Here is a 27792-nt window from a genome sequence, read left to right as displayed (position 1 = left end):
CAGGGGGCGATGCTCTGCCCCTCCGGGGGGGGGGGGGTCGCTCTGCCGCGACCAGAGCCACTCCAGCGCCTGGGGCAGAGGCCAAGGAGCCATCCCCAGTGCCCGGGCCATCTTTGTTCCAATGGAGCCTTGGCTGCGGGAGGGGAAGAGACAGAGAGGAAGGAGGGGGGGTGGAGAAGCAAATGGGTGCTTCTCCTATGTGCCCTGGCCGGGAATCGAACCCGGGTCCCCCGCACGCCAGGCCGACGCTCTACCGCTGAGCCAACCGGCCAGGGCCCAACTTCAGAGATTTTTAATGAACACCTGTGCAAAATCCTGTAAACTGAATAATAAGCCTTGGATTTGTTTTATTCAGATTCTTTTGAGTATATTGACAAATGTTTTTAGAGTTGGAAGATGTTTTTATGCAAAGCAGAGACCATTTTTCTGTGGACTACCACCTCTAACTTCTAATGCCCAGGAGAAGCCCAGCAGAGATACCTTCTCATAAAAAAAAATCTTAAATTAATATGAAAAGAATTTTATAAACCACCAGAGGCTTCTTAAATATGTTGAAAGGTAACCATTAATAAAACAATACTTTAGATACATAAAGGTTATATAGCTTATAGTACTTTACCTGAACTTCACTGCAATACAGAATATAAACATCTCTTCGTATACATTCTCTACAAGTTTCTTATTTGCTTTATATAAGCAAAAAAGAGGAAAGATGAATCAGTATGACACAGGCAGTTTGATTGGATAAATAAATGGGTGGGTGATTGAATCAATGAACTGCGAAGTCTGGCAGTGTTTATTTAAAGTGTTTCCGAGTTCCTAAAAGTCAGTGCACAGTTGAGGAATGGTTATGGATGACACTCCATTGAAGAGCCTGGAGCTCCGGGGGTCTGTCATGTGTTGTACTAATATGCCTGTTGAGCTCTAACTGAATCCTTAAGCCCCAGAATATGCATTTGTATTTGATCCCCAAATGGAGTTAAATATTTATCCTTGAAGGAATTAGAGCAAGAAAGACTATTGAAGTTGTGGAAGTGGTACTGATTTGAATTTTAAAGAAATCAGTCCAGAATAAATAAAGTGGATAAAGTTAAGTTCAGGTGAACAAAGCTAGCTGGAGCTACTGAGCAGGATGGGATAAGCTTGAAGCAGGACTCGGGCTGTTTTCTTGAAATTCCTTCTCCTGGTAGTTTAGCACACTACACATACAGCCTCCACATTTTTAAGATCCAGCCAGTGGCATTTTGTTTGTTTGTTTCTGATTCATGTAAAACAGATTTGATCAAAAAAAGATGTCTTATTTGCTCTAGTATTAACATTTGTGCTTACGGGATGGAGTAATAGTAGCCATGGGTCAAGTGACTTAATCTAAGATCTACTTGGTATTTGGCAGGTTCTCTTTTGCTCATGATGGATCACAGCAATGGAGCTTTCTGCATGATAAACAGGTGAACTCGGCATAAGACCAGCTATAGAAGTTGACTCAGAGAGTTTGAACTGTGGAGATCTGCTCTTGATATCAACCAGAGTAGCTTATGAAAATTATTCTTACTTTCCCTTTTAAATTCTTTCAGAAGCCAATTATGGCTGTCTGCACAGCATTGGTCTTGCCTGTTTATTATGTCATGCAACTGAATGGTTGCCTATTAAATTGCATTAGTCTTTAATGCCTTCTTGTGTAAATTTTGTTGACTGTTAGGAAATGCACAGCAATTTTCTCACTGTATTTGGAAACCAGAGCCATTGTTGCCAACTCAGCAGTACATATCTAGAAATTTAGATTGTTTCCTCTAAAGCTGATGGTAGTAGCCTTGCCTCTTTTTTTATTTGTGAAATAATATCTAAAGTATTTGCAAAGCATTCCAACAATGGAGATAATTTAATCATTACCAAAAGCACATTTTCCTTCCATCATGAGGAATAAGACTCCACATGAAGTCTCTCAGTATAACACTAAGATTTTTCCCTATTATTTGAAATTCATTTAAAGAGTGGAATGCATCAAGGAAGACAACCAGAGCATGAACTCTTCACAAATCATTTCTTGGCTAATAATAGCCTTCATTTTCTTTTTAAACTGGCTGTTCTGTTTCTTCTTTTAATTCACTGCTCCTTTTGGCCACTTGTTAAGTATCCTTTCCTCCTGCAAACCACTTTCTTAGGTAGTTTTCTCATTGGACCCATCACAGTGTAGTTAGAGACATGAGGCTGGACTGTGGATGCAGGCCTAAGAGAACATCTCCTTGCAATGCCCAGTGACAACTGCCCACATTCTCTCCTAGCTGTGGTCTTGTTTCTTCCAACATTCTTTTTAGAGCACTTTGGGCTCTGAAAGTGAGGAAGAATTCTTGAGTATTACCTTAATTAATGACCCAGGGCTCTGATCTCCCACACTGCCATCTTTAGAAGCTGGGGTGGGGGTGGTCACAAGTCTTTAATGTAGAAAGAGGGATCCCCAGCCCCACTAGGAATCTGGAGTCAGTCTAGGTTCTCATCAGCAGCTTCTGAAACGAAGTCTGTCTGCTCTGGCTGGCAAATCATAATAGGTGGATGACCATGGAGGAAAGTTGATGCAGAGCTGGTGCCAGCTGGCAAGCTGTATAAGGTCCTCCCAGCCAAACTCTTTAGTGTATTGAAAGAAAGTGAAACATAAAGAGTGAAGCGCCCGGCTCCTCAGCGTTGGTAGGGAGAGGCTGCAACTTCAATGTTTCTGGCACTTCTTTGAAGAAAGGCAGGGTCACCAGATAACTTGGGAGGCTACCTTAGGGATTTATTAGACTTCTTCTGCCCAATCCTTTTTGGAATGTGAACCTGAGGGAATATTAGATCACATGCCTGTCTTCAGTCCAGCTCTCTGCAGTTGTGTCCCTATTGAGATTCAGTGAACCTGACTTTTTTTTTTTTTTTTTTTTTTTTTTGTATTTTTCTGAAGCTGGAAACGGGGAGAGACAGTCAGAAAGACTCCTGCATGTGCCCCGACCGGGATCCACCCAACACGCCCACCAGGGGGTGATGCTCTGCCCCTCCTGGGCGTTGCTCCGCTGCGACCAGAGCCACTCTAGCGCCTGGGGCAGAGGCCAAGGAGCCATCCCCAGCACCCAGGCCATCTTTGCTCCAATGGAGCCTCGCTGCCGGAGGGGAAGAGAGAGACAGAGAGGAAGGAGAGGGGGAGGGGTGAAGAAGCAGATGGGCGCCTCTCCTGTGTGCCCTGGCCAGAAATCGAACCCGGGACTTCTGCACGCCAGGCCGACGCTCTACCACTGAGCCAACCGGCCAGGGCCTGAACTTGACTTTTAGTGTCAGCTCTACCTGGACAAGTCTGCCTCGATTTCTTTATCTGTATAAGAAGGGGGTTACCTTATAATTTTTAGTTTTCCTTCCCAATATTAACATTCCAGGAGTCTAAGCAAGCTTTATTATAAAGGAGTGGGAGGACAGAAAAGTGACTGCTTCCATTCAGCTAAGTTTCTGGCTCAATTTTCTTCAATGCAGACAAGGGTGTCCCTACCCCTGCACCTCTATCCCGGAGCTTTCAGGTTCAAATTCTCATCTGACCCTCACACAGTACAAGTGAGGCAAAAAGAGCAAATGGGATCCACTCTATTTTGCAGATGAGGAAAGTGAGACTCAAAGAGGTCAAGCGATTTAAGATGGAAGTGAACCCAGGTCTCTCAGGCTCTCATGCTCCACTCACTGCTTCTCCTAGATCACTAGCTAAAAATGATTTGCAAACCTTTATTTTCTGGCTTCAGCCTGCTGTTAGGGCTGGCATGGGTCCAAGTGCCACATGTTTACAAGCTATTTCTACACTCTGAAGCTATTAACTGCTGAAATAGCTACAGAACCAAACCATTTCCACCTTTTTTCCTCCTAGGTAGCTGGCTCCGCATTTCCTTATTCTTGTATGGTAAGTCTAGAAACAGCAAACAGCATAGATTTTAAAAATCATTTCGAGGGAAAAAGAAAAACAAAATACCTTACTCATGTGTAAGACTTCAGGGCCACACTGAGTGGTGGGCAGGGACCAGAAAGAAGGATTAAACTTGATTTTCCTCCAAAATCTGAAAAGATTTTGCTTCATCCATTCTCTAAAAGGAATATATTTCTAAAACTCCAAGTTAGATTAAGGAGTGATAACAATTTGAGCTTCATAAAAAACTTAATTAGTATATAATTCATATACCATACAATTCATTATTTGAAAATGTACAATTTGTTGTGTTTACTGTATTCAGAGATATGGAACCATTGCCACAATCTGAAAATATTTTCATTACTCTCAAATGAAACACTGTATCCATTAGTAGTCACTCCACATTCTCTCCCTCCTCACAACCCTAGGCACCACAAAGCCACTTTCTGTCTCTGTGGACTTGTCTATTATGGACATTTCATATAAATGGAACTTGAAATATGTGGCCCTTTTTACCTGGGATTTTTCACACAGCATAATTATTTCAAGATTCATCCATGTTGCAGCATGGGTCAACACCTCAGTCCTTGGTCTAGCTGAGTAATTTTCCATTGTATGGATATATCACACTTGCATATCCATTCACCAGTTGATGGACATTTCAGTCATTTCTATCCATTATAAAGATGCTGCTATGAGCAAGATTTTGTGTAGACATATTTAAAAATTTTTGAATATATACCCAGGAGTTGAATTGCTGGATCATATAGCTACTTTACTTTTATCTTGTTCAGGAATTAACAAACTGTTTTCCAGAGTGACTGTACCATTTTACACTTCTATCAGCAATATATGGAGGTTCCAGTTTCTCCACATCACTGTGGGCTTTTGGAGGGGGGCAGAGATAGAGAGGGACAGATAGAGATATACAGACAGGAAGGGAGAGAGATGAGAAGAATTGATTCTTTACTGCAGCATCTTAGTTGCAATGATTGCTTTCTCATATGTACTTTGACTTGGAGGGCTACAGCAGAGTGAGTGACCACTTGCTCAAGCCAGCAACCTAGGGCTCAAGCCAGAGACCTAGGGCTTCAGGCCAGTGACCATTGGGCTCAAGCCAGTGACCCTGTGCTCAAGCCAGAGACCCTGTGCACAAGCCTGTGCACAGGGCCTGTGCTCAAGCTGGTGACCTCGGAGTTTTGAACCTGGGTCCTCTGCTTCCCAGTCCGATGCTCTATCCACTGCACTGCCGCCTGATCAGGCTCACTGTAAGCTTTTTTATTCTTTTAATTAATTAATTTATTTTTATTTATTTATTGTTTTTACAGAGACAGAGAGTCAGAGAGAGGGACAGATAGGGACAGACAGGAATGGAGAGAGATGAGAAGCATCAATCATCAGTTTTTTGTTGCAACTCCTTAGTTATTCATTGATTGCTTTCTTATATGTGCCTTGACCATGGGCCTTCAGCAGACCAAGTAACCCCTTGCTTGAGCCAGTGACCTTGGGTCCAAGCTGGTGAGCTTTGCTCAAACCAGATGAGCCCGCGCTCAAGCTGGGGACCTCAGGGTCTCAAACCTGGGTCCTCCGCATCCTTGTTCGATGTTCTGTCCACTGCATCACTGCCTGGTCAGGCTCACTGTGAGCTTTTTAAAGTTAACTTTAAAAACTAAAAGTGGTGTTTTAAAATATTGATATATGTATTAACACAAGGCTATGATTTATACCCTGAAGCTTTTGCATACTCCCAAAACAGTCTTCTTTCTTTTTTAAAAACTTCTATAGCTTTTATTTTATTTTTATTTTTTTTAAAGTTAAGGTTTGTAATTTTTTTATTGATCTTAGAGAGAAAGGAATGGGGGGGGAGAGAGAGAGGAACATTAATCTGTTCCTCTGCACTTCAGTATGACGCTCTAACCAACTGAGCTATCCATCCAGGGCAATTTAGCTTCTATAGCTTTTTTTAATTTTTTTATTTAGAAAATTAAATTTAATGGGGTGACTTGATGAATAAGAGTATATAGGTTTCAGTTAAACATTTCTATAACATTTGAACTGTTGATTGTGTTGTGTGCTTATCACCAAAAGTCAAATCATTTTCCGTCACTCTTCCATCCCCTCAATTCTCTCCCCCTGGTAACTAGTTCACTTTTATGAGTCTGATTTTTATATCCCACCTATCTATGAAATCATGTAGTTCTTGACTTTTTCTGATTTAGTTGTTTCACTTATTATAATGTTCTCAAGGTCCATCCAATTGTCATAAATGATGATAGGTTATCATTTCTTATGGCTGAGCAGTATTCCATTGTATATATGTACCACAACCTCTTTATCCAATCCTCTATCGAGGGGCACTTTGGTTGTTTCCATGGCTTGGCCACTGTGAACAATGCTTCAATGAACATGAGGGAGCATGTGTCTTTAGGCACCAGTGTTTTTGAGTTTTTGGAGTATATACCCAGTAGAGGGATTGCTGGGTCATATGGTAGTTCTATTCTTAATTGCTTGAGATCCACCGTACTTTCTTCCATAATGGCTGTACCAATCTCCATTCCCACCAGCGGTGAATGAGTGTTCCTTCTTCTCCACAGCCTCTTCAACACTCGTTATTACCTGTCTTGTTGATAGCAGTCAATCTAACAAGTGTGAGGTGGTATCTAACTGTAGTTTTGATTTGCATTTCTCTAATAGCTAATGATGATGAGCATCTTTTAATATATCTGTTGGCCATTTGTGTGTATTCTTGGGAGGACTGCTTGTTCAGGTCCTGTGGACAAGTCCTGCCGGCGGTGAGGATGATGGAGACACAAAGACCCGACTCCTGGGACCAGGTTCAGTGATGCAGATCCACTTTATTCAGGAAGTAAGCTAGCTTACATACACAGGTTCAGCCTATAGGGTGTTACAGCATGTTCCTCAAAGCCAGTGGCTGAAAAGATCAGGGACCTGTGTGGTTGGTGCTAAGTCACTTCCTTATAGCAGGCGAGCTTCCTTCTTTGGTACACCCAGGAAGCTTGTGGGAGCTGGACTATTCTCACAGCATTGCATCAGCCGCAGCTGCTAGGAATGTGCTCTGTGCTCCACCCACAAGGTCCTCTCCCCAGTTTTTAATTGGATTGTTTGATTGTTCGTTGCTGACCTTTGTGAGTTCTTTATATATTTGGGTATTAACCTCTTATCAAAGATGTTGTTGGTAAATATCATCTACCATTTGATTGGCTGCCCATTTGTTATGTTGTTGGTTTCTTTTGCTGTGCAGAAGCTTTTTAATTTGTTATAGTACCATTTATTTATTTTGCCTTTACTTCCCTTGCTTTTGGGATGAAATTCATAAATTCTTCTCTATGGCCAAGGTACATAAGTTTACTACCTACATTTTCTTCCATGTAATTTATTGTTTCAGATCTTATATTTAGGTCTTTGATATATTTTGAAATAATTTTTGTTCAGGGGGACCAAAACAGTCCTTTCATGTGCACAGAATTATTGAACAATGTTCTGTGTATTCTTAAGGGCACATGGTATCCAGTACACCACATCATCAAGACTCTAGGCTTAGAGACTCGTTCAAAAGCTTTTATTCCAGTTCTACATTCAGTCTTGACACCACTCTGCAGATACACTCAGCAGATTGTTCCTGATCTTGCTGTGGACCCTGAATACTATGAAGGTGCAGACAGACATAAGACATGCTTCCTCCCTCATACAACTCATTGGCTAGAGGTGGAGCCACATGCTAGACAGGTACTTTTTGCCAAGAGTCATGGGAGCAGAAAGGGAGTTCTTCATTTGTGCCTTGTAGGAATGTTGGAGAGAGCCAGTAAAAAGATTTTATGTAAATTCCAAACAGGATGTCCTGTTTATAGTAATCACCCAATGGTAGTTATATTTCTCTATAGAACTTTGTGTTTTACATATGAGAACACTGAATCTTTATGGTTAAGTAGTTTTCCCAGAGCCCCATAACTCATAATGGAGAAGCTAGCCTTCCTGCTTCAGGGCCTGTCATTGGGCTCCAAAGCCTGGACTTGACTGACATCTAGAAGTCCACTTTCTTAATCCTTGACATGCCTCTTTCAACCTGGGCTCTTACCTGCCTCTCCCAGGTCTGACTCCTGCTAAACCAGGGCATTCTACTTGACTCATGCCCAACTTAACACCAAGATAGTTAGTAACAGTTAACCCATCCCTTTTAAAGCAGAGTGATCTGTGATTAGAGTCCAAAATGGCCATGATTAATGCTAGTGAGTTAATAGATCTATTCTTCAGGCAGTATTCTCTCCCTTTCAGCAGCTCCCCTCACTTCTTCCCAATGTCCAGGCTGGAAGTCTAGAGGTAAGAGTGGCCTTAGCTTCCTGGTATGTATGCAGCCAGTCATCTAGCCGTATGAATCTTGATTAGAGGTTTCTCTTTCCCATTGTTTACTTCCCATTTCCACATGGCCCCCACACTACAGTTGTGTCTACAACAGTTTGTAAAGCATTTTCCATGACAATAACATGTGTAAGATTCTCTGGTTCAGAGTTTTCTGGGATAGGATGATATTTGGCTTCAGGCAAGTGGGGTGAGCATAACAGTAAAAGTCCCAAACTGGTGGGTGTTATTTAAGTCCTAAGAGCCAGACTGTCTTGGCTCAGAATGCTCTAGTCATTCTACCAAGAGATGAAGCTTTACCATAGGAGAGAAAGTAAGCTCAGAAGCTTAGAGTAACCAATGAATGCACTCTGTTCTGGACACAGACCAGTCTTCACTGGTATCTGCACTTTTCCTGTAGAAATATTTTTATATTTTATCCCCAGTGTATTAGTCTGCCACGGACCAGTGTGGCTCCTAATAACGGTGCAGAATTAAGGAAACACACTTATCAAAACAAAAACGATGGGACTGGGAGGACTCTTCAAAATGCCTGGCAGTATCCGAGTGCCCCATAGCCCCAGTCCGCTTTATTTTTTTTTATTTATTTATTCATTTTAGAGAGGAGAGAGAGAGAAAGTGGGGAGGAGCAGGAAGCATCAACTCCCATATGTGTCTTGACCATGCAAACCCAGGGTTTTGAACTGGAAACCTCAGCATTCCAGGTCGATGATTTATCCACTGTGCCACCACAGGTCGGGCCCAGTTTGCTTTATTATATAGCCATATGCAAATCAAGGACCTTGATACAAAGTTGCACATCCAAGGCTAAGACAGGAACTCTCCCAAGGCAAAAACAGGATGCGTTAGTAAAATCTACCAACATCTGAAACAAACAAAAAGTCAGAGGAAGAGCATGTATATTGCTTCCAGCAACCCAAGGAAGCAAATAGACTGGGTGCAAATACTCAGTATCATAGCCAAATATGAAGATGGAGGGGGGAGAACTTAGCCTTTTGCTAAGCCTCAAATCTACAATGGCTTTTTGCCATTTACGGTCCACAACATTAGTCTGTTAAAGCTGGCATAACAAACAAAGTTTCACCAGACTGGATAGCTTAAACAAAACACACTTATTTTCTCACAGTGCTAGAAGGTAGAAGTCTGAGATCAAGGTGTCAGCAAGGGTGCACTTCCTCTGAAGGTGCCATGGAAGGATTTGTTCCCTCCTTTCTTGTAGTGTTTTTAGTTCTTTGGCTTCTAACAGCTAATTCCTGTCTTCACATGGCATTCCCTCTGTGTACATGTCTGTGTTTATTCCCCTTTTCATAAGGACACTAGTTATAACAAATTAGGAGCCCACCCTACTCCAGTGTGACCTCATCTTAACCAGTTACATCTGCAATGATCCTAGTTATAAATACAGCCACATTCTGAAATACTGGAGGATAGGACTTTACATATGGATGAGAAGATGCAGTTTAACCCCAAAACACCAATGTACATGTTTGAAGACAGATTTGAATGATTTTCCCATCAACATTACCTCCACTCAACTAGCTGGATCCCATTCTTCTTCAAGACTATTTGAAACACAGTAGTCTTTTGGCTTTTTCTATGTTTTGGGGGTAAATTTATCCCTTGAAAATGAAGCTATAACATTGAATGTCTTCTATCCTGACCAAAAATCTGCCCAACAATCCAGATATTCAGACTGGGACATCATTGCGCCTCTCTCCTCCCTCTCATCCCATCCAGGGAGCACAGAGGAAGAAGCAGTGAGGATGAAGAATGCACTCAGGTATATGCCAGGTGCAGCTAAGAAATAATGCAACCAACATGGCTCCACCAGGCAGCTTACCTTTTGAGCATAGGCGATTTAACAACAGGGATACCAGGCACGAGCCCTGAGCCCCGACTTCTGAAGGGCCCCACAAAACACCAACTTTACATTTTTTTCTAATGACACCAAGTTTGGTTTCATACGTGCAATTTTAACATTAATGGTACATAATATTTTTTATTTATTTAAAAATATGATTAACGTGTATTTTTATTTTCCCTGTCTCTCTCTTTTTTTTTAAGAGGCCCAATATTTTCTTCTGCACCCAGGGCCTCAACTGACCTTAATTCACCTCTGCTTTTGACCATTCCATATGAAGTTCAAGTTGTCTCTGCACTTTAGTTCATTTGTCCTCTGACTAATTTAGTAAGCTTTGGGAACAGGAAACTAGGACTGCTTTGGTCTTTTAAAGAAGATTGCAGTAGAGTTCATCAATCAATATCCTCATATTCCCTTCGTACTTCCTTTTTCCAAGTTCTTCTGATTGGATTTCTATTTCTTTCCTCTGTCATGCCTGGACTCAGGTAGCAACAAGGCAGAGCTGGCCCCAACTGGCACTTTGAGATGGGTATCAGGGATCTTGCAGAGTCCATGGGTCTGGGAAGCAAGAGGTCAGTACTAGAGGCCTTGGCTAGCATGTGAGGGGTGAGCCAGCCAATAAGGACTGCAGAGGTATGGGGGTGCCTTCAGTGCTCAGGCTGATAACACCTAGAAGGTATTACCCAGATGTTTTTCTCTGGGTGTGGTGGTAGGGGATCCCAGATGTGCATGCACTTAAAGCCTAAAGGGGGAAAAGAGCCTGTCCACAGGCCTCTTCACTGAACCTGAAATATGAGTATGCTCCTCCCCCTCTTCCCATGTGCATAGGTTCCACAGCCACACAACACATCTCCCTGGAGCATTGGTTTACTTCAGGATGGGGACATTTTTTTTTCTGTTTACTGAAACCAGCATGTATATAGGACAAAATTGAAAGTTGAATTCACATGGATTTAAGAAACTGAATCAATAGTGTGTGTGACAGATGGCTTTGGGTCTCACCTACAACCCTGCATTATACTTTGGTGAGAAACACTGTCAGGAGGGTGGATTCTTTTTATGGAGGACATAAGCTTTGTGGTCAGGTGCTCATGGACATTGCTAAAGAAGCAGGAGCCCAAGCAAGCCTCTGGAGTAGAAAGTTGGTTGTACCTCTGTTGTGGACAGAAAGTTCTGCCCAAGGGCTGTTTCTGACTCCCAGATTCATGGACAAAGGCTGGTGTGCTGAGGGTGGGGACCTCTTCTGACTTGAATCAAAGGTGGAGATCTCTTGCCGATGTTCCCTCCTCTGGCAGAGTTCCACTTCCCTGGGCTCAGGTGGTACATAAGTGTGGTGAAGTGGTGGAGAGCCATTAGGCTGCTACTTCAGAGCAGAGAATTGGGCCTTTGTTAAGGAAGTTCTCGCCACTTCTATCCCCTGTCCCCTTTAAGTTGGCTGCTGAGGGCCACAAAGGGGCAGTGCATGATATCAGTGGAGTGGAGTCTTTTAAAGCTAAAGTGGTGTGTTTTTGTTTTTTGACCTTTTTATCTTTAGGACTGAATATGTAACTTGTTTGATCTTGATAGGTTTTTTGTTGCCAGCCATGAAATGATATTTGAGTCTCCATCTCCTACAAGGTTAGCGATGTTGAGCCAGTGAGTTAGAGATGGCCTAAGTGGTAAATGAGGTCACTTTTTTCCCATTTTTATTTAGGTGTGTTGTATATGATATGTCATTTTGTCCTCATGGGATGTCTAGGCTTTGGGGTTGAACCCTGAAATACTCAAGAAACATTTGGATAAGAAATGTTTTTTAAAGAATAAAAAATTCTGTACAAACTTCTGTAAATTACTTTAAAAAATGAATGCTACTTAGGACATGTTCCAGAAACAATAAGAACAATTAGTGTCCTGCAGGATCTGGACTCTGAAATCTTCTTTGATGAATAGCAATTAGCTTCTTATTTTGAAATAATTATAGACTCGTGGGAGGTTACAAACATAGTACAAAGAGGCTCCTGATGATTACATCTTATATAACAGTTGTACAATATCCAAACTAGAAAATTGATACTGCTACAGGTTTTTGTGTGAACATAATTTTTCATTTCTCTGGGATAAATGCCTTAGAGTGCAATTCCTGGGTCACACAATAGTTATGTTTACTTTTAGAAAAAATTGCCAAACAGTTCTACAGAGTGGCTGCACAATTTTCTGTTACCATCAGCAATGTATGCATGATGTAGTTTCTCCACATTCTCACCACCTTCTGGTGTTGTCAACTTTTTTTTTTTTTTTAATTTTAGCTATTCTGATAAGTGTGTAGTGGTCTCTTATTGTAGTTTTAATTTATAAATCTCTAATGGTTGATGATATTGGACATCTTTGTATGTGCTTATTTGTCATCTGTAGAAACTCTTCAGTGAAATATATTTTCATGTCTTTTGCCCATTTTCTAATTGGATAGTTTGTTTTCCTACTGTTGAGTTTTAAGATTCTTTGTATATTCTAGATAATAATTCTTTTGCAGATACAAGGTTTCCAGATATTTCTCCAGTAGCTTGTTTTTCATTCTGTTCACAGGGTTTTTCACAGAGCAGAAGATTTTACCTTTAATAAGGTTTAGTTTTTCAATATTTCCTTTTATGGGTCATGCTTTTGGTGTCAAGTTTAAGAAAAAACATTTTGCCTACATCCCAAAGATTTTTTTCCTACTTTTTCTAAAACTTGTATACATTTATGTCTTACATTTAATTCTAAGGTCCATTTTGAGTTAATGTTTGTGGTTGAGGTTGAGTTTCTATTTTTTTTTTGGTCTGTAGGTATTCAGTTGCTCCAGAACCATGTGTTAAAAATGTTATTATTTCTGCACTGAATTGCTTTTATATTTTTGTCAAAAATCATTTGGGCCTATTTTAGCCTTTGCCTGTGCCATAGATTTTCCTAAAGTTTCTCACATATCCATAAACCCCAGTGGCTGACCTGGGTGTGCCCTGTACCTTTTACTAAGCGACCCCAAACCCAATACTTATGGCAATCAACTTTGATTTACAACATAACCACTCCTAGGTGTCTCAACACCCAGCACAGGCAACTACCAACCACAGATCATTTTGTAGCTCTTATCAGTTGGCCCTGAGCCAGACACAGTAGCTGAACTTGGCCTGCACCAGAGTGCCACCAAAGAGGACCTGGAAATAACATACCTGGTGGCAGGCTTCAGACCACACCAGAGCACGACTCAATTAGTGACACAAATGACAACCCTTAGAGGTAGACTTAGCTTGCACTACAGCCTCACTAGAGCAAGTCTCACTCCATGGGGTCAGCCCCTGTACAACAGCTTTTCTACTATACTTATGACCAGTCCTCATAGCCAGTCAGTCATATGGTCAATCCGAGCCACTTATGTGCCAACAGTAATTAAGGCTCAACTACAACTGACACAAGGAATACCACTGGAGTACCTGCTTCAGTGAACAGGGAAACTGTGCCACTGCTTACTCAGAAACCTACTATATAAATATATCACTAAGATCAGACTGCCAAGACTGGGAGACACAGTAGATCTACCTAATACATGGAAACGACACAAGGGGACAGCCAAAATGAGGAGACAAAGAAACATATACCAAAAGAAAGAACAGAATAAAAGTTCAGAAAAAGAACTAAACCAGATGGAGGAAAGCAATTTTCCAGATGCAGACTTCAAATTATTGGTTACAGGGGAGTTCAGTGAACGTAGGGAACAGAGAGATGATCTCAGTGAAAATTTCAACAAAGAGGTTGAAAATATAAAAATTGAGATAGAAAACATAAAAAAGAACTAGTCAGAAATAATATCATAACTGAAGTGAAGATTACATAGATAGAATCAAAATCAGATTAGAAGAAGCAGAGTATCAAATCAGCAATTTGGAAGACAATGTAGCAGAAAACACCAAATTAGAACAGCAAAAAAAAAAAAAAAAAGAATTTAAATAATCAGTATTATTTAAGTGACCTGTGGGACAACATCAAGTGTAACAATAGTCACATCGTAAGGGTACCAGAAAGAGAAGAAAGAACAAGGGATTGAAAACCTATTTGAAGAAATAATGACTGAAAACTTCCTTAACATGGTGAAGGAAATAGACATGCAAATCTAGGAAGGGTAGAGAGTAACAAACAAGATGAACCCAAAGATGCCCATACCAAGACACATTATAATTAAAATACCAAAGTTAAAGACAAAGAGAGAATATTACAAGCAACAAGAGAAGAGCAGTTGGTTACCTACCAGGGAGCTCTCATATAATACCTTCAGCTGATTTCTCAACATAAACTTTTCAGGCTAGAAGAGATTGGCATGAAATATTCAAAGTGATATATAGCAGTGCCCTACAACTAAGATTACTCTACCCATCAAGACTATCATTTAAAATCAAAGGAAAGATAAAGAGCTCCTCAGACAAGAAAAAGCAGAAGGAATTCATCACTACCAAGACAATATCAAATGAAATGTTAAAGGGACTTCTTTCAAGAGAAATGAAAACTTTAACAATATGAATAAGAAAATATCAAAAAGAAAAAAATTTTGTTGACAAAGGCAAATACTTAATAAAAGCAGTGGACCAACAAACACTAAAGCTAGAACAAAAGATAAATGGCAAACATAGGTCCTGGCTGGACAACTCTGTTGGTTAGAGCATCATCCTGATATGCCAAGGTTTGGGGTTCAATTTCTGGTCAGGACACATACAATAGTCACCCAGTGAATGCATGGATTAGTGGAACAACACTCTCTCTCTCTCTCTCTCTCTCTCCCTCTCTCCCTCTCTCTCTCCCTCTTTCTTCCTTTCTCTCTCTAAAATCAATGAAAATAAGGGCAAAAGTGGAAAGATCATATATAATTATATCATTAAAGTAAGGAATCCATATAAACACACACACACAATAGAAGCTAAAATTATGACAAAAACATAAACATGGTAGGGGTAAGTAAAAATGATAGTGATTTTAGAATGTGTTTGAACTTAAATAACCATCAACTTAAAATATGACAGCTATAAACATAAGTTAGTATATATGAAGCACATGGTGACCACAAACCAAAAATCTATAGGAGATATAAAAAAAAATAAATAAGGAGAAGGGAATCCAAACACAACACAACAGAAAACCACTAATACAAGAGAAGAAAGCAAGAGAATAAGGAACAGAAGAACTACAAAAACAATCAGAAAACAATTAATAAAATAACTATAACTACATACCTATCAATGTTTACTTTAAATGTAAATGGATTAAATATTCCAATCAAAGGATGACTGGATATCTGTCCCGTTTTCCCAATACCAGTTTTTGAAGAGACTGTCTTTATTGAATCTAAGTAAATAAACAAAACAGAAACAGACTCATAGATACAGAGAACTAAATTAATGGTTGCCAGATGAGGTGGAGGTTAGGTAGCTGGGTGAAAAATGTGAAGGGATTAAGAAGTACAAATTGGCAGTTACAACATAGTCGCAGGGATGTAAAGTACAGCATAGGGAATACAGTGAATAATATTGTAATAACTAGCTATGGTGCCTGGTGGGTACTAGACATATTGGGGGTGGAGGGACCACTTCATAAGTTATATAGATGTCTAACACTATGCTGTATACCTAACACTATAATATGCTATGTCAACTGTAATTGAAATTTTTTTTTAATTTAAAAATTATTAGTTGGGCATATATGTGTGGGTCTGTTTCTGGGTTCTCTGTTATGTGCCAGTTATCGATACGGCTGTCCTTTTGCCAATACCACACAATCTTGGTAAATGTGCTCATGTGCTAAGTAATGAAACCAAGGAGATATATTTTTAATTTTTTATTTTATTTTATTTTATTTTATTAGTGAGAGAGGGACAGATAGGGACAGAAAGTCAGGAAGAGAGATAGATGAGAAACATCAGTTCTTTGTTGTGGCACCTTAGTTCATTGATTGCTTTCTCATATGTGCCTTGACCAGGGGGCTCCAGCTGAGCCAATGACTCATTGCTCAATCTAGTAACCGTGGGCTCAAGCCATCGACCTTTGGGCTTGTCAAGCCAGTGATCATGGGGTCATGTCTATGATCCTGCACTCAAGCCAGTGACCCCATGCTCAAGCTGGTGAGCCCACACCCAAGTTAGATGAGCCCATGCTTAAGCCAGCAACTGCGGGGTTTTGAACCTGGGTCTCTGCATCCTAAGCCAAGGCTCTATCCATTGTGCCACTGCTGGGTCAGGCTATATTTGTTCCACTTTAACTGATTATTTTTTAAAAATTGTTTCAACTCTTTTATTTCCTTTACCTTTTCATATAAGTTAATAAAACTTATAAATATGTTCATTTAGATATTGAATTTAGGCCCTGGCCGATTGACTCACTGGTAGAGAATCAACCTGGCATGTAGAAGTATCAGGTTGTATTTCTGGTCAGGGCACATAGAAGCAACTACCTTCTTCTCCACTCCCCTTTTCTCTTCCCCTCCTGCAGTCATGGCTCCATTGATTCGGGTGCATTGGCCCGGGAACTGAAGAATAGCCCTGTAGAGCCTCTGCCTCAGGAGCTAAAAATAGGTTGGTTGTAAGCATCAGCCCGAGATGGGCAGAGCATTGGCCCCAGATGGGTGTCACTGGGTGGATCTCAGTTGGGGTACATGTGGAAATTTGTCTATCTCTCACTTATATTAAAAAAATTATTTAATGGGGTGACATTGGTCCATAAGAATACATAGGTTTCAGGTATGCATCTCCATAGCATGTGAACTATTCATTGCATTATGTGCCCATCACCCAAAGTCAAAACACTCAGTCAAAAATCTGTTTATATGTATAAAAATCTTGCTGGGATGTTGGATTTTGATAGGAATTGGTTAAATATATATATCAATTTGGGAACAATTGACTTTTTTTGTAACAGAGACAGAGACAGACAGAGGGACAGATAGGGACAGACAGGCAGGAAGGGAGAGAAATGAAAAACATCAGTTCTTCACTGCAGCACCTTAGTTGTTCACTGATTACTTTCTCATATGTGCCTTGACGGCGGGGGGGGGGGGGGGGTTGGCTACAGCAGAGTAAGTGACCACTTGCTCAAGCCAGCGACCTTGGGCTCAATTTGGTGAGCCTTGCTCAAACCAGATGAGCCCACGCTCAAGCCCAGGTACCTTGGGGTTTCAAACCTGGGTCCTCCACATCCCAGTCTGACTCTCCATCTAATGCACCACCGCCTGGTCAGGTTAATTGACACTTTTTACTATGCTGGGTCTTTCAATCTATAAAAATGGAATATCTCTCCATTCATTTAGATCTTTGATATCTTTCAGCAATGTTGTGTACTTTTCAAGATACAAATTCTGTATGTCTTTCTTGATTTTAACCTATTTTTGAATAATTATTTGAGCAATAGTTAATGGTATTGAATTTTTAATTCTGGTATTCATGTGTTCATTGCTCATATATATAAATGCAATTGAATTTTATATGTTAATCTTGTATCTTAAGACCTTCGTAAACTTACTTAGTTCTAGGAGTCACTTTGTAAATTTAAGAATTTTATGTAAAAATTCATGTCAGCTTCAAATAGTTTTACTTATTTTTTCCTAAAATTGAATGCTTTTTATTTTATTTTCTTGCTTTAATGAGTTAACTAGAACTTCCAGTACTATGTTTTGTTGTTTTAATGGAGATATATTTGACATACAACATTGTATAAGTTTAAGGTGTACAACATATTAATATGATACAAGCCTTAAAGAGACCAAACATCCTTGCCTTATTACCAATCTCGAAGGGATACAATTCAGTCTTAATCAATAAGTATGATGTTAGTTGTAAGTTTATTATAGATGTTCTTTATCAAATTGAGGAAGGTCCCTTCTGTTCCTGGTTTTCTGAGAGTTTTTATCATAAATGGTGATGAATTTTGTGAAGTGCTTTTTCCGTGTCAAATGATAATAATACTTTGTTCTGGAATAATTGTAGATTCACATGAAATTGTAAGAAATAATGAAAATAGATCCCATGTACCCTTTAGCCAGTTCCCCCTAATGATAACATCTTGCAAAAGTATAGTGCAGTATCACAACCAAGATGCTGACATTGGTTCAATCAAGGTTCAGAACATTTCTATCACCATGTGTGTTCCTCATATTATGCTTTTTATGAGCGCATCTACTTCTTTCCCACAACCACCCCCTCCTTAATATTTGGCAGCCATTAATTAGTCTATTTCTATAGTTTTGTCATTTCGAGAATGTTATGTAAAATATGGGGATTGACTTTTCTCACTCAGCATAATTCTCTGCAGGTTTATCCAGATCATTGTTTATATCAACAATCATATGTTTCTATTGCCGAGTAGTATTTCATGCTATACATGTATCAGTTTGTTTAACCGTTCATTCATTGAAGGATTTCTGGGTTGTTCCTAGTTTGGGGCTATTATGAATAAAGCTACTATAAACATTTATTTGCAAATTTTTGTATAATCACAAGTCTTCATTCCTCTGGGGTAAACAACCAGGAGTGCAATTTCTGGATCATATAATAGTTGTATGTTTAATTTGTAAAGAAATTGCCAAATATTTTTTCTGAAGGTTTTACCATTTTTTATTCCCACAAGCAATGCATGAGTGATCCAGTTTTTCCCATGGTAGCCAGTATTTGTTGTGTAACTCTTTTTATGAAGTGAAATTTGCATAAGACAGTGTCACTTAATACATTTGCAAAACCATCACCAGTGGATAGTGTCCTCGCATCATGCTAAGGTTGTGGGTTTGATCCTTGGTCAGAGCATGTACCAGAAGTACTCAGTGAGTACACAACTAAATGGAGCAATAAGATAATACTTCTCTCTCTCTCTCTCTCTCTCTCTCTCTCTCTCTCTCTCTCTCTCCTTCCCTCCCCCCCCATCCCCTCTCTCCTTTCCTCCATCACTCTCTCAAGTCAGTTGAAAATATATTTTTAAAAATCACCTCTGTCTAGTTCTTAAATACTTCATCACCCCAAAATAAATTTTCATATTCATTAAGCAGCTATTTGCATTCTCCTTTCCCCCTAGGCCGTGGTAACCACTAATCTGCTTTCTGTTTCTGGATTTACCTATTTTAGACATTTCATATAAATGAAACCATACAATATATGACCTTTTTCTTTCACTTAGCATAATATTGTCAAGATTAACCGTATTGTAACATGTACAAGTACTTCACTCCTTTATATGTCCATTGTATAGATATACCAAAATTTGTTTATCTATTTATACAATGATGGACATTTGGGTAATTTCCACCTTTTGGTTATCATGAATAATGCTGCTATGAACATTTGTGTAGAAGTATTTGAGTACCTATTTTCAATTCTTTTGAGTGTACAATTGCAGGGTCAAGTGATAACTTTCTGAGTAACCATAAAACTGTTTTCCACAGCAGGTGGAACATTTTTTATTACTACCAGTAATGTATAAACATTTAAATTTCAACAAATTCGCGGTCACCCGGCTAGCTCAGTCGGTAGAGCATGAGACTCTTAAATTTCAACAAATTCTTGTCAACACTTGTAGTTTGCTTTGGGGAAAGTGGTATGCCATGGTTTTGATTTGCATTTCCCCAACACCAAATGATACTGAGCATATTTTCACATGCTTGTTGGCCATAAGTATATCTTCTTGGAGAAATGTCTATTCAAGCCTTTTGTCCATTTCTTAACTGTTTGGTTTGTCTTTGTATTGTTGAGTTGTAAGAGCTATTGATATATTCTGGATAGCAGGTCCTTATCAAATATATGATTTGCAGATGTTTTCTCCTATTCTGTAGATTGTCTTTTCACTTTCTTGATAATGTCCTTTGATGCACAAAAGTTTTAATTTGATCAACTCCAATTTATCTATTTTTTGTTGCTTATGCTTTTGGTGTCATATCTAAGAAGACATTGCTAAATCCAATGTGATGAAGATTTTCCTTTATGTTTTTCTTCTACACAGTTTATTGTTTTAGCTCCTACATTCAGGTTGTTAATACATTTTGAGTTCATTTTTGTATACAGTATGTAGTCAGGGGTCCAACTTCATTCTTTTGCTTGTGACTACATTTGTTCCAGCACCAATTGTTAAAGAAATTATCTTGTCATTCACTGACTAGTCTTGACACCTTTTTTGAATGTCAGTTGGCCACAGACTTATGGGTTTATATCTGGATTCTCAAATCAATTCCATTGGCATATACGTTTCTCTTTATGCTAGTACTACACTGTTTTGATTACTGTAGCTTTATACTAAATTTTTAAATTGGAAAGTGTCAATCTTCCAACTTATTTCTCCCTTTCCAATATTGTTTTGAGGTGATTATATGATTGTTATTCTTTTTGCCTGTTAGTATGGTGGATAATGTGGGTTGACTTTTGAATAGTGAATCAGCTTTTCATCCCTAGAATAAACCCAACTTGATCACAGTGAGTGTATAATTCTTCTCACAAATTATTAAAATTTTGTTAAGGATTTTTGTGTGTATATGCATGAGAAGTATTGGGTTGTAGTTTTGTTTGTTTGTTTGTTTTTGTTTTTTGTAAAGTCTTTGTCTTTGCTGTCAGTAACACAGGGAGCTGGGAAGTGTTCCTTCCTCCTTTGTTTCCTAAAGAGATTACATAGGACTGGTGCTAATTCTTTTTTATAGAATTGATATAATTCTCTAACAAAATCATCATTTCTTGGAGTTTTTATTTTTTGAAGTGTTTTTTAAAGGTTATGAAATTAAGTACTCTACTAATTATAAGTAAAGCTAGTAAAGTTATTTCCACATCCCAGTCCGATGCTCTATCCACTGCACCACCGCCTGGTCAGAAAGTTATTTCATATTGGGTGAATTTTGATAGTTTGAGCTGTTAGAATAAGTGGTCTATTTCATCTAATTTCCAAATTTATGTGTGTAGAGTTGTTTTTAGTATTCTCTTATTATCTTTTACATATCTACAAGGTCAGTAGTAATATTCCCTTTTTTATTCCAATATTGGTAATTTGTATCTTCCTTTTTTATCAGTCTTGCTGGAAGCTTTTTAAAGTTTATTTTGTTAGAGAACTATCTTTTTTCAGTTAGGTTTCACTTTTTTATTTTTTCTGTTTTCAATATTATTTCAATAACAATATTTGGTTGTTTCTTTTTAATACTCTCTTCTGTTTGCTTTGGGTTTATTTAACTGTATTATTTTCTTGGATTCTTAAGTGATAACTTATATTACTAATGTTAGGGTTTTTCTCATTTCTCTTGTAATCATTTAGTGCTATAAATTTCCTTACCAGCCTAGCTTTACAAGTACCCTAGAAGTTTTTATATATTTTATTTTCATTTAGTTCAATATATTTTTCTTTTTGTTTTTAACTTACCTTTTAAATTTATAATTATAGTTGACCTATAATATTATACTAATTTCAGGAGTACTACATAGTGATTAGACATATGTCTTATAAAGTGAGCATTGTACTTCATAAAACGTATAAGTCTAGTCATTGTGTTATTTAAAATTCTTTTAAAACCTGCTCTTTAACTTGTAATTTTTTTTAAAGTGTGCTGTTTAGTTTTTAAGTGTTTAGAGATTTTCCTGTTGTCTTTCTGATATTCTTAATTTGATTCCATGATAGTCAGAGAAAACACCATGTATTTTAATTTAAAAAAATTTTTATAGATTGTTTTATAGTCTAGAATAAGTCTATATTGGTATATTTTCCTTGGGTACTTGAAAATAATGTAACTTTTACTGTTTTTTATTTGTGGTTGAGTGCTCTATAAATGCTAATTAGATCCTATTAGATTATGGTGTTGTTGAGTTTTTCTGTATTTTGCTAATTTCCTGTCTAATTTTTCTATTGATTGTTGAGAGGATATTGAAATTTCCACCAAAAATACAGATTTTTCTATTTCTCCTTTCAATTATTTTATTTTTTGCTTCATGTATCATGTAGCTCTTTTGTTTGGTGCATGCATATTTAGGATTACTATGTCTTCTTGGTGTGTTCACTCTTTTATCATTTGTAGTACCCTTCTGTGTCCCTGATAATGTCTTTGCCCTGCAGTTTACTTTATCTAATATTACTAAAGCCAATACTGCTATTTTTATTAACATTTGTATGATATATCTTTTTCCATCCTTTTACTCTCAACCTGCACATATCATTATATTTGAGATGAACAACTGCAGATAGCATGTAGTTGAGTCATTTTATTATCTACTTTGACAATCTCTCTGTTTTAATTGGCACAGTTAGATGATTTTTACTTAATGTAAATATTGATAAGTTAGTGCCAAATTCTGACAACTTATTTATTTTCCTCTTCTTTTCCAAGTGAGAGAAGGGTAAACAGATGGACTCCTGCATGTGCCCTGACTGGGATCTACCCAGCAACGTGTCTGGGGCCAATGATCTGCCCATCTGGGACCATGCTCATAACCTAGCTAATTTTAGCACCTGAAGAGGAGGCTTCACGGTGGCTCCATGGAGCCATCCTCAGCACCCAGGGCTGATGTGCTCAAGCTTTGGCTGTGGGAGGAGAAAAGAGAGAGAAAGAGAGAAGGGGTAGGGGGAGAGAAGGGGTAGGGGAAGAGAAGGCAATGGTGGCTTTTCCTGTATGCCCTGACCAGGAATCAAACACAGGACATCCATACACCAGACCAACACTCTACCAACTAGCCAGAGCCCCATTTTTATTTTTTATTTATTCTCTATTTTTGTTTCTCTATTTTTTCCTGATTTACTGTGCCTTACATGAACATTCTTTAGAATTCCATTTGATGATTTATGTATAGTGTTTCTGTGTGTATTTTTTAGTATACCATTTTTAGTGGTTGCTCTAGGTTTTGCATTGTTTATACATTTATGACAGTGTACTATGTTACCATGTTATCAGTTCCAGTGTGGTATAAAAATATTTCCTCTCTTTCCACTCCTTTACCCTCTTCTGTTTATAATGGAATTGTGTTATATATTTCTTTAATATACACATAGAATCACAACATGCAATGTTACAATTGCTACTTTAAGTATTAAAGATAATTTAGAAGAAGAAAAGTTGATTATATTCACTCATATTTTTTTATTTTTTCATTGTTCTTTCTTCCTTCATGATCTCCATAATTCTTTCATCATTTCCTTTTTGTTTAGAGATCTTTTTTTTTTTTAACTATTCTGTTAGAAGTCTGTTCTTAACAAATTTCTTATTTTTTTCTTCATCTGAGAATGTATTGATTCCCCTTCCATATCTGAAGCACATTTTCATTGGGTGTGATTCTGGGTTGACAATTCTGTTACTTCAGCACTATTTAGACCTTTTCTTTTAGTTGGCTTCCTCTGACAATGCTCCAGCAGGGAATGGGGAGACATCATCTCATTTCTGCCATGTGGTTATAGGAGTCCAGGTTCTCCACTTAGCCTTCATGGACACCAGGTAGGTTTGGGGTCCTCATTACTGTGGATCAGTGGTGATAGTTTCAGCTCCCCACTAAGCTTCCACTGAGGTCACCGTGGCTGGGATGGATAGAAGTATCTCATTATTGTTTCCCATGTGATCTCCATTGACTTTGGCAAAGATGGGATGTGGACTCATTACCTGACTCTCTGTTAGGCTTAATCTGATACCATCCTAGTGGGATAGGGAGAGATGAATTATTACTGTCAAGTGGAGGTGGAGTTTAGGCCCCTTTTGGCTTTTTCTGACAGAACTGAGGAGACCATACTTTTTTCTGTGGTGTTTAGCTGGATTAGAGCAGTTCTTGTATAAAAGATTTTGTCTTGACAGATTGCTCCTTTCTTATTCCTTTATCTAAAGAAAACAGGCTTTTGCTGGGGCCTTTTTGTCTGTGCCCACTGGCATTTTGGGTTATAGACTTCTTCAGGACCATGTCTGGGATCTTTGAAACAGGAAGAAAACTAAGAGAATTCACCTCCGTGTGTTCCTCGGGTTCCATGTTTCCTATCCAGTCTAACTTTTTATTCCTACCTTTCATTGTCATTCTAAGTTTGTTATATATATAAAGTTGAGAGGTTTTAGTTTTACTGAGGGAGAAAATGGCAAAAGTACTTCTCCACTTTTCCAGAATCCAAAGTCTGGACATTAAAAATTTAGAACCTCATTCTATACTGCCAGGGAGATTTATGGGGAGGAGAGTTTCCCCCATATATAAATGAATCAGCAGATCTCTTACTTCATGTCTACAACACAAAAAACAAATGAAACAAAATAAAATGTGTAAAATAGATTTACCTGAGTTTACAAATGTCTGCTCATCTGTCATAGAGGACATATATTTAGGTGGCCATGATCACAGCCTGCTCCAATATTTTTTTGTAAACCACGGCACTGGAGTTTCGTGAGCCTCTTCCAAAATTCATTGCTTCCTTCCACTGACTGTCAGTTTATGAACTGTTAGTTCACTTGGCTGAGTGTTAACATGGGAGGGGTGGGAGCTGCTCCTTCTAGAGGACATAAGGCTTACTCTACCAGAATTGGAAGGGCCAGACATAAGCCATCATTTGATCCAACTATCAGGGTTTTTATATAAGAAAGCTGTATCAAGATCAGAAGAACCATTGCCCAGATTTCACTGCATACCACACAGAAACAAAGCCAGACCTAGGATTCATATTGCCTGCCATTAAGCCCAGTATTATTTGGTGACATCAGACTGCTTCTCCACTCATCCATCCTTCAGCTCTCCAGTGAACTTAGCTCAACCCCATGGCCCTTCTTCTCTGGGGGTGGGGGTGGGGGGCTCAATGAGACCAATGAGGTGGGGAAAGAGACAGAAAAATAAATGTGGCTTACTCCACCCAACCCTGTCCCTCAGAGTGCAAGACTGTGATTCACGAGGTCAGTGATCTCATCTTCGTATCTGAAAGACAGTGTACTTTTTGTCTCCCTAAGCCCTGTGTCTAGGTCGTTTGGGAAAGCACCTTGGAGAGTCAAGAATAAAATTGCAGGTCAAACAATGGATGACTGGAAAACTCAGCTTATAATCAAGAGCATGCTTCCCCATATCGCCATGGTGGGAAATCGTCAGGAGCCCAGAAAGCTCCAAGAATCGGTCAGACAATGGGTTATTGGGGGGAGAGTGGGTGTTGAATGTTTCTTAATTTGAATGTAAAATGTATTATTGAAATTCTGTGTGCAAACCAAACCAAAATGTAAGCAACTGGAATCTGGCATAGAAGAGATCTAGGAGATGAATTGACCTTGACCCCCTTGTGAGTTTCTAAAGACAAAGACAAGAAATTGAAAGCTCCAGCTGGACTCACAGCCCAATGATCTCTGCACTGTACCTCTTGAAATAGAAAGAAAGGATGGGTGGGAAGAAAGCCTACTTTTTCTCTTCATAGAAACCAGAAGTATGGAAACAATAGGCACTAGATAGATGTATTGCATTAGCTTCCTAATACCATTGAGAGCAAGAGGCTAGTAAATAGGGCATAGAAAGATATTTCCATTTAACTCTTTGGTCTTTATGTCTTTTTAAAAACTCATTTGACAAATTTTCATTTTCCTCACTTGAATCCTAGGCATCATCCATGTATTGAAAAATCAAGGTTAAGGATTCCAATGGTAGTTCTAGGGCCAAGATGACATAAGGAGCCATGAAAGCCATTGGTTAGTTGAATTTGACAATAAAAGCCTGCAACATCACCAATTTACCAAGATTAGCTTGGTTAGTAGGAGTTGCAGCAAACCATAATGGCTGTTATTTCAGTGTATTAGGTCTACAGATCAAATATCTGAAATTAATAGAGCAGAGAGGAACTGGCTCTTATAGAACTATAGGTCTGCTTCCTTCCTGTTCAGATAACTAGGAGCCTGGAACACTGAGGTAATGCCATTTCACGTAACTAGAGGGCTTGGTTTCTCCAATCTCAAGGGCAGTCTACTTTAAAAAAGTCAGCTTTCAATATATTTAGTCTATGGTTCTCATATGTATACAGGGGTGAGAACAGATAGGTGAAGTCTTGCTTCTATTTTTTTTCCTCATTGTCTTCCACCAACAAGGTATTGAAAATGTGGTACAAGTTAAGTATATAAACATTTACAAAACTTTGTTTACCGGAGTTCCAGCTTTTACAGATATCACAATTAAATGAGATGGAGCAATTACTTGACCAGCAGTCTGTCCTCCAAATTGCCAGCCTTTCTGCCAGGCATCTCCTAGAAAGCCATCTCTAACATCTATCCTGATTACTCTTTCATTTTTTGTTTCTCTTTTATAGTGAACAACCTCTTAGTAATGCATTCAGAGCCCGTGATTAGTTTTGGCATGACTTTCACTTTCTCTTTTACATCACAGTTGTTTCCATTCCTGTGTGGATGGGTTGTGATTGAAGGTCCCTTCTCCTCAGGGACCCCACTAATACCTTTTTTAAAAAATGTGACTAGTAAGTAACTGCTTTGGTTTTGATCAGTTTAGACCTCAATACCAGAAGGGTTTTACTTAGATAGGTATTTGGAGTGTTTACTTGTGCCCTCACTTTGAAGAAGTTACCACTGTTCACCCCATTTCCAGACTTGGTTTTTCTTTGCAAGTGGCCTTTAGGGCCTTCTGTAAGTCTTGCCAAAAAATCACCTATGTTGCTTTATTTTTTTTTAAGTGAGGGTAGGAGAGATACAGAGACAGACTCTTGCATGTGCCCCAACCGGGATGCACGCCATCTGGGGCTGATGCTCTGCCCATCTGAGGCCGCTCACAATCAAGGTATTTTTAGCACCTGAGGAGGAGGCTTGTTGGAACAATGCTCAGCAGTGGGGACCAACTCACTCAAACCAATTGAGCCATGGCTGTGAGGGGAGAAGAGAGAGAGAAAAAGAGAGAAAGAAAAGAAGTAGGGAATGGGGGGCAGCAGATGGTTATCTCTCCAGTGTGCTCTGACCAGGAATTGAACCCGGGACTTCCACATGCTGGATTGATGCTATACTGCTCAGCCAACCAGCCAGGGCCATCTGTGTTGCTTTAGACTCACACATTAAACTTGATCGAAATTAGCCCTTCTCCCTTCTTGTTGGCACATCTTCTTCTCTCTCCTTTGTTCTGAACGACCTGTTCCTGAAAGTCCAAGGTGTCCTAGATGACCCAGGATTTGCCTCATTTGAAGGGATTCAAGAAATATGCCTTATACTCCAGAAGGAATTTTCTAATAGGAGTTTCCTCACAGTGGAAAACACATTTGTCTTCTTTGAGGATGCATGTGGTCTCTGAAGGGGATAACAGTAAGGGTTCCCATTCCCTTGGCCAGGCCTGACAAGTATGCATGAAGCCTGGCCAAGCCAGGAACTGCTACTACTATCATTTGGAAACCAAGGAAGTTCTTGGTCTGAGCACAGCTGAATATTTGTGTCTAGTCAATCCCTGCAGCCTCAGGAAGATACCTAGTGCTAACATGGAGCTCTGCTGTGTGTGCTGAGGATCGCAGCAGCCTGGTTATTTGCTGACTGAGGGACAGAGATGGACAAATTAAAAGCAGAATGCCCTGTCAATATACCATGAAACTTGTTGTCCAAACAAGTTATTGCAGGGCCCAGAATGTGAGCAGCAGCAGGAGGTCCTATGTAAGAGCTGGGCTTGCTGCACTTCTGGGGGGTGGGACCTAAACTGAATCTCAGCTGTTTCTTCTGTTTGCTGTCC

General features: G+C 39.1%; 1 protein-coding gene across 1 annotated transcript in view; it reads left to right on the top strand.

The window, feature by feature from the left end:
• MAMLD1 (mastermind like domain containing 1) overlaps positions 1-27792 on the top strand; it is a 163563-nt gene that overhangs the window by 75712 nt on the left and 60059 nt on the right. The window contains 1 exon segment of the mRNA XM_066357030.1: positions 25053-25212. Coding sequence (XP_066213127.1) covers positions 25117-25212 — 96 coding nt within the window. The 5' untranslated portion in view covers positions 25053-25116.

The sequence above is a fragment of the Saccopteryx leptura genome, chromosome X (genome assembly GCF_036850995.1).
Source record: "Saccopteryx leptura isolate mSacLep1 chromosome X, mSacLep1_pri_phased_curated, whole genome shotgun sequence".
NCBI lineage: Eukaryota > Metazoa > Chordata > Mammalia > Chiroptera > Emballonuridae > Saccopteryx > Saccopteryx leptura.
Note: the sequence above shows the minus strand (reverse complement) of the source record. Positions and strands in the feature narration are given on the sequence as shown.